At 39.3% G+C, this 8,233-nt stretch overlaps 1 protein-coding gene across 1 annotated transcript; it reads left to right on the top strand.

The window, feature by feature from the left end:
• The first annotated feature begins 642 nt into the window (after positions 1-642).
• On the top strand, positions 643-4,508 carry LOC109902366 (twist-related protein 2-like). Its single transcript, XM_020498663.2, has 2 exons — positions 643-1,414; positions 3,974-4,508. The coding sequence occupies exon 1, from the start codon at positions 895-897 to the stop codon at positions 1,381-1,383; it is 489 nt and encodes a 162-aa protein (XP_020354252.1). The 5' UTR covers positions 643-894; the 3' UTR covers positions 1,384-1,414; positions 3,974-4,508.
• The last annotated feature ends 3,725 nt before the right edge of the window (positions 4,509-8,233 follow it).

The following is an 8,233-nucleotide window of genomic DNA, read 5'->3' as shown; positions in this document are numbered from 1 at the left end:
CAGAGAAACATGAGAACTTTTCGGTTAGTTTAAGCTTTCTTCCTGTTTGACTTCCACATTTATGAAAACTGGGAAAGCATACCGACTTTTGATTAGATTAGGGAACAAGAGTATATATCCCCCTGTCTGCATATAGGGTAGGTGTTTTTTATGTATTACAATACGATGACATATAGGCCCAGCCTATTTATATTTTGGTTATTACATAGGCATATATTTATAATGTATTATATTCATCATGAAGATGTCGCTATTGTACTAAAATAGTCAATACGGGATTAAATGGGTATTGTTTATGATTATCAAATTATAAAACAACACACTTTTCATTATATGAATCATGCATTTATCAAAGGTCTAATAACCATGCTACATTTGTTGATGTTTTTTTAAGGGTCTATTAGTTATAGTCTATTTCATACCAATTATGGACGAGAGGCTAGAACATGAATTATTACAAATAAAGATAATAGGTCTATTGTTACTTTTGTCATTGATATTTGATTGTTTTGACATGATTCTGTTCTGAGGTCCTGGGCTGCTGTAATATAGCTACGGAGTGTAACATAAGACTGTTCCCTCCTGTTTATTAGCTGGCCAATCAGAGCCCGATACTGCCTCCCTCTTCACTTAGACAACTATTTAGCATCTGAAACTGGGATAAAGTTTTCCCCCAAAAATTGGGGAAAAACTTCCTGCGAGTGAAGGACTACCTCAAGCGTAGGTTTGAAAGTATCCTACTCCCAAAACATTTAGAACATAATAGTCGTAGAGTAAGACATTCTTTAAAACCACTTCTGTCGGTGTCGGCATATTCTGATATATTTTGTAACCACAGCTTCAAAAGTGGAGACCGTTTTTTCTTTGCTATCCTTGCATTTCTTTAAACGAGAAATGGAAGAGGGCTCAAGTTCTCCCGTCTCCCCAATGGATAGCCTACTGACCAGTGAGGATGAGTTGGACAGGCAACAGAAAAGATTTGGAAGGAAGAGGAGACACAGTAAAAAGTCGAGCGAGGACAGCTGTCCGGATAACGTGAAACGGGGCAAAAAACCGAGTCCGAGCAGCAGCACTCAGTCCTACGAGGAGTTGCAGAACCAGCGGTGCCTGGCCAACGTCAGGGAGAGGCAAAGGACACAGTCGCTCAACGAAGCCTTCTCGTCTTTACGCAAAATCATCCCCACGCTACCCTCGGATAAACTGAGCAAGATCCAGACACTAAAACTGGCGTCCAGATACATAGACTTCCTCTATCAAGTGCTGCAAAGCGACGAGATGGACAACAAGATGTCGAGCTGCAGCTATGTTGCGCACGAGAGACTCAGTTACGCTTTCTCCGTATGGCGGATGGAGGGCGCGTGGTCAATGTCTGCATCTCATTAGCATCCAAAGCCCTTCACTCAATGCCAAAGCGGTAGGTGGTACATTCAGCGTTACCTCTCATGCGAAAATACGAAACAAAACATTTTGCTAGTCCGAAATTATTAGTGGTATTAGTAGGCTATTATGCATAATAGCCATGAACACAAGAGTAGGTTGTCTTAGGGCGAACATAAGAACCTGACATAGTTTGTAGGTTGTTAATGATCCTGATAAAATATGTTGTGGCTTGAGCTAAAAGTCAGCGTCAGGTCAACTATTGCACAAATGATCTGAAAGCGAAACTATTTCCCCTTTACTATAGTGAATTATGAATGAAATAAGTGTAGCTTATCCAATTACTCAGTGAATGTTCATGATAGTCATCTGGGTAGCCTTATACAAATAACATTCTTTAACATCCATGCCATGGCATCTGCATCTTGCAAACATTTCACCAGCACGCGCGCAGAAGCGCATGTGGATGACCTGAGCACGAGCCAGGTTAATACACAGTTAGACAAGTTCTCCATCAGCATTGCCTGACAACACCACTGCTATTTTAGAAGAAGAAAATAGGCCTTCTGAAATGTTAGTGAGGGTCGTTGAACGGCTGCTGTTTGATTATAGACATGGGAACTTGGTGTTCTGAATGTAGCCAAAATAATGTTTTTTGGAACATGTTTTACTTGCCAAACACTGGGGTAGCAACCAAAGACGACTTTAAAAAATGCCTCACTGACACTGGGGGAGTGAAATGGTTGAAACGTCAGGGGTTTTGTCTTGCTGTGAGTGGCGTGACAGCTCGAAAACACGTTCAACTCTGCAGTGAAATGTCAGTCTTGCATTTAATCCTTGTCCGTTCTTAACGACTTTTTAAGATGCAAGGCCTCTGAGGCCTATGGCAGATAGAGGGGTAGGCCGCATCAAAACGCAGCACGGGCAATTCACATTCACAATGGAGCTCTTTCCTGTATGGGGACCGCAGGAATAGCAACGCTCGACTTGGGCCGGAGAGTTCAAAACCAGCAGTTGTATTAAAGATGCGAGCGTCGTAGGTATACTGGCGGCAAGTCAAAAATGGCTACGGTCATTTAAGAGTTTCTAGTCCCCTTATCATTGCACAGCGTTACCCAACCGTTGTGCGTCTTTCAGCTGTGAAGCAAGCCATTGAAACTCATTTATGCATGCCACAAAACCATCTGATAGTGCATTTGTTTTCTTGTCTTGTGCCATTGGTTTAGGCCTAATTTAATTGTAGTAGCCTAGTGTAATTCTAATGTACAGTTTTGTACAGAGAGCCTTGCAATTTTCATAGGCCAAAATGTTAAAACAAATGTAGGCTGCTGCAAAAAAAAAGGGAAATTCTTAATATGCCTACATCTTTTTAACAGATTAGCTATACGACTTTTTAACAGATTAGCTATAGGCCAAAATAGTATTTATGCTCTGAATAGTAGCCCACCAATTTTAAGTAGGTTACTGATGTCTTGGAACAGGTGTTAAACATTTTATTCCGTGAAAGAAACATTTCCAGTTAAATAAAGCCTGATTTTGGTTTGTTTAGTTTCCATGGACTGGTACCAGGAAGTTTACAGACCGCCCACTCGTATAAAACAGATCTTCTGTAAAGAGGACAAATAAACTACACTATGGTGATTTAAAGGTGGCCTTTCTCGAACTTAACCGGACGTCTTTTCCGTATCCAATTCTGCTGTCAATGCTGTTTTGGGTTTCATTCGTCTGTGTGGAATGGCAAAGAAAAGCAAGTGAGAAAGCTCGTCTTAAAATGAATTTGTAATCGTTAAACGACATTTATAAAATAAACTTCGACAATGTATGCGGCAGAAATCACGAGGCCTATATTAGTCTACTCGAATTGATACTAGTGACACGTGCATTGTGCTATTTGATCATGTAATCAGCATAGCTGGTTTTTCTTAAACTAAATCAAACAAATCCAAATGTATTTAACACCAAAATATCTGAATATCAAATTGTAGTCTACTAATATTTACTAAACGAATTCAAGAAACAAAACGGCCATCTAAAATCTAATAGGCCTACAAACATAATTGCTGCATTTAAGCTTTGCCTCGTAAATTACAGAAAGAAAATGCAATAGCCTACTATGAATTTGGACATGTGCATTTACATAGGCCACATTATGAATATTACCAGCATAAATATTTCAATATTCACTCATCCATATAAATGAAAACATCCTAAAACAGACAGGTGCTCATATCCCCTGAAGTCTGTTTGGCCTGCTCATATATTTTCCAGTGATGCAATTACATAGGCCACTGTGGTTTATGCATCACATTTTAAAATGAAATCCCTTTCTGTTGTTGACATATGGTTTCACTCAGGTCCAAATCACTGTTTAATTAAGGACTTCCCATGCCAGTGATCGTGTGCCACCCTTCAGGCCAATAGGCAGCGCACTGTGTCATGGCTAGCCTATAAAATCTCTTTCAGGAATTAAGTGCAATAAAGCTACGCATGCAATGTATTAATAATAATGCTATTGCTTGATAAGGTATATGCATTGCAATCTGTAATATTGGTAATTGGCACTAACATTTTGATGTTTTCTTTCTTCCCCTGATAGACTGTTTACTTCTACAAAGTATGAAGACACCAAAGGATCTATTGAAGAAGCCACGAACCTCAGAAACGTGGTCAAGAGGCATAATGTGGTGCACAACTCTCCTGTAGTGCTTTGAGTGCAATTACCTAACACTTGGAAGAGTGTGAGAAGGAGTGAAGATAACCCGAAAAGTTGCATACTCAGACAGTGTTGTAAGACGCTTCTCGTGTCTACTGCTGGCGCATTATAATGTTGTTTTAATGTCGGAATGGTGATGAGAGTAGGGAAAAAAACATCTTTTATCTTTTTGGGGAAATTATATTTCGTTCTGTTTGTAAAATCTCAAAATAGAAGTATATATAAATGTTTCCTATTGTACATAGGCCTACCTGTATGTATATTCAGCTTGTAAAGGGACCAATGCAATTTAGAATACGTTCTTGAAGTACGCTGCATGGATTTATCCAGATTTGACTTATAAGCAAGTCTTTCAACTCTGTCCAATGTACATTTAAAAAAAACGTATTTATTAAAACACATATTTTTGAACAATGTAGTTGAGGCTTTTGATTTATGTTTCCATAGAATACCATAGCATACCCATTTCAGACAGAATATGTGGTATATTATACAACCTGTAAAAAAAATATATAAGGCAATGTTTATGACTCCCTTTCAAACAGCCCCTTATTTACCACTTTCTTGTATGGTATATCCCTTTTATACATATCAGTGGGTAATAGGCAAATTGGTAGGGGAGGTGGGTGGGGGGTGTTGTTTATCCATGGAGGCTGTTTGCATTTCAAATCAGGGAGGTATTAAACAATGGAAGTGTTAATGAATTTACCTGCAAAAAAAGTGTAGAATCGTTCACACAGACCTGATACCTGGTATTTTGGTTAGAGGTTCTGTGAAAAGGTTCTGTGCAGGAATCAATGAGGTGTTTTTGTATCCATACCCATTTCAGATATACAAAAAACAGCTATTTAAACGCAGGCATGGGTAAATAGTGGGATTTCGGTCAGCATGAAAAGGTTTTAATAATATAGGCTACATCCCCTCTATTTCGATGTAAATAATTCCAGTTTGGCACGCAGTAAAGGAATAATCTAAGATTAAATAAACTGATGAAAAAACATAGGCCTACCTTTTTTTCTCTTGATATTTTTCCATTTTGTTTGAGCTTTAATTTAGAAAATAATTGCATAATTAATTTTTTATTCGTTGCCTTTGTTTATGTAAGCGTCTCTTCCACGTTTTCTCCAGATAATCTCATAGACTAGGCAAAAAACAAACACCCCCTTTCAGTGCTTATTGTAAGATTTTATTTAGGTTTTCTTTCCCCGCTCTTGTTGTGGAAAGAAATCACCAGCTAAAAGCCGTCATAAAACCGCAGGGCTTCATTAACAGTGGGGGAAATTCGAGCCATTTTCAAACCAAAGGCATATAAAAGGCTTATCCGCCTTAATAACAACGTAATAATTTAAATAGCGATGCCTTGAGGGGAATTCTTTAATGAGCAAAGGACCCCGAACAACCGCAGAAATAACGACAATAACTATGGCGCAGCTTTTAACTACCGGGGCTAGTTAACTTTTCGTTTCAATCTAACCCCAACACCATCAAAGCATAACATTTTTGCATTACATTTTTCCAGACTTGGGGAAGATATACATCTCAAAAAAGTGAAAGGACCTTATTGTCAAATATGAACACAATGCGCACGCATTGGGGTCCCTCACTGTTGAGGGGGTTGGCATTCACTCCATTTTGAGAAACCTTTGTTACAATGTGGCTGCTGTTAATGTGTTGACTATTTTTGGCTTGCTTGCCTTTTGTGAGTATGTAGGCCTATGGTCATTTTGAGAAAGGTGACTTCCAAAAACGTTCCATTTCACTGCAAGCGTCTTCAGCAAATATCATGAAAAATACTTGGAAAATAGAAAATTCACCTATTGTGGTTAATGATGTTTAGGCATGTGTAAGACAAATTCCTATTTTGAAGCCTAGAAGCCGGACTGTAAGCTACTGGCAGAAACATGCTCCAAAAACCTGGATAAAATTGATTAAGATGAGTGTTCAAATCCTTGTGGAGGAAATCTGGCAGCGTGTTTGAAGTGGAAGCACCTGCGATGGACTGCAATATATATATCATCCAGTTGTGATGCTCTTGGAGGCTGCAGTAGGCTAGCTTATAGTCTACTCAAATAGGAAGCTGTGGCGTGAAGTCACACAGGCCTAGGCTATTCCCCATACTCGCACCTGCACAATAGCCCTAGGCCTATATTCATTGCATGCACCTGTTCTGATTCATTAAAGCACCAGTTAGAAACAAGCTTTTTACAATTTTTAACATGTAATTTATAAAAATGTATATTTTTCAATTTGTAAATTAACAATAGCACAGATGTTTAGCCTTCTTCTAAATAATGTTTTCTATCTTACCGAAAAGGGGCGCAACTTTCACTGGGGACAGGGGGGGCATGACCCCACATTCTGAAATTGCATTTTTAGTTTTTTCATTGCTCTGTGATACAAAACTAGCTATATGTCAGGCAGCAAATGGAAATGTTTTGTAGCCTTTGTTTTGTCCCATTTCAACAGAAGTATGATGTACCATTGAACCATTAGCTAGCAGGGCTAGCCAACAATTGGCTAACGTTAGCTAGCGCACAAACTTTAGCTATTCTTTTTGCCTCAATCCCACTAGACCTAAATCAAACGATGAAACCAGCGGCCAAACAATTGAAGATCGATATTCTGATGTTTTTTTTTTTAGCTCAATGAGAGTTTTCATTAGTCAGTAAAGCAATGCAACATTATTGATCTGTCAGTTTCCCTAGCCAATTCCCTACTTTTCACACTGACATGGTATAAACAGCTCAACAGGCTTCACTGTCATGGGGCACAGTCAGTACACAACAATATGCTCATCATGTCTTAGCAGGATCAGATGGTGACAGGTGTCCCCCCAGGGTCAGACAGCCAGGGAAGACAGGTCTCCAGAGCTCAGGTGAACTTTTAAGTATATTATAACAATCAGTGAATGGACACAAAGTTCCATCTTGAGTTGGGTAGGCTACAGTCTGGGGTCTGGGAATAATTGTCATTTCAATTGTTGAGCCATTATGAGCCACATAGATGTACACCAATGTAATTCTTTGTCATGCCTCATCTGAGCAGGATCAGATGGTGACAGGGGCCTTATCAGTGTCAGGCAGCCAGGGAAGACCAGTCTGTGATGGAGCTTAGGTGAATTCTTGCAGCAACAACACTATTTTCTCTGTGCAGCAAACAGTGGACAAGGAAGAAAGCTTCAACGATTGAAACTATTTTAAGGCAGTCTGGCAAAAGTCGAAAGTTCATTTCCAGACTGTCTTTTCCTGATGACACAAAACATGTACAACTAAAATTTGAGGAAGACATGGGAGACGCTATTGATGATGACGAATGGATACAGATGCAGTTTAAGACCATCCATAGATAGTTCTATATGCCAGTGAAATGGAATATCATCCACACAGAAATGTAATGTCTCTGCTGGAGGAGAAAAACACAAAAGGGGACATATTTATATATGGTATACAAGGCTTGTGTCTTGTGAAGGCTGGCTGAATTCTACCAAAGAGTATGTTCTTCTATTTTAGGATGTCTGCAGATTGTCCCTTCAACCTTTTTTTGTTTGCTTGGAAATGTTGATACTGGAGTCTGTTATCAGAGGAAACGGTGCAACCTAGCATTTACAGTGGCTAAGAAATGCATTGCCATTCATTTGAAGGTTGGTTATCCTCCCACAATGGGTGGAAGAAATGTCAAGTTATGTATCACTAGATTTGATTTAATACAAGAATAAGGGTATACTGTGCAACTTTCATAAGGTCTGAATGCTTTATATGGAATACAGTACGACAAAAATGAGTCTGTATTGAAAACATGCCCATGTCAGGGGAGATAACTATTTTGGCAATCCCTAGCTGCTGGGCTGCTCAGTCCTGGCCCTGTGTTTCTGAAATACGCTGGTTATCACTCTGGCCTTGGCCTAACACCTGAAACTAATAGTGAATGTTTCACTAAGATCCAAAAGATGTGTGGGTGTTCTGGGTTGGGCTGCTGCAGGGCCATGGACCACTAGGGGCAGGACGGGCTGACCCAGCTATGTTGTGTGCAAGTAAAAAGAGCTCTACAGTACTATTAAGCCTATGATATGAATTATATGGAGGATGTACTGTTTCTGTGTGTTAATGTGTAGGTGTATGTGTGTTTTTATAACACTTTTGTTTT

Source organism: Oncorhynchus kisutch, linkage group LG2 (assembly GCF_002021735.2).
Source record: "Oncorhynchus kisutch isolate 150728-3 linkage group LG2, Okis_V2, whole genome shotgun sequence".
NCBI lineage: Eukaryota > Metazoa > Chordata > Actinopteri > Salmoniformes > Salmonidae > Oncorhynchus > Oncorhynchus kisutch.
Note: the sequence above shows the minus strand (reverse complement) of the source record. Positions and strands in the feature narration are given on the sequence as shown.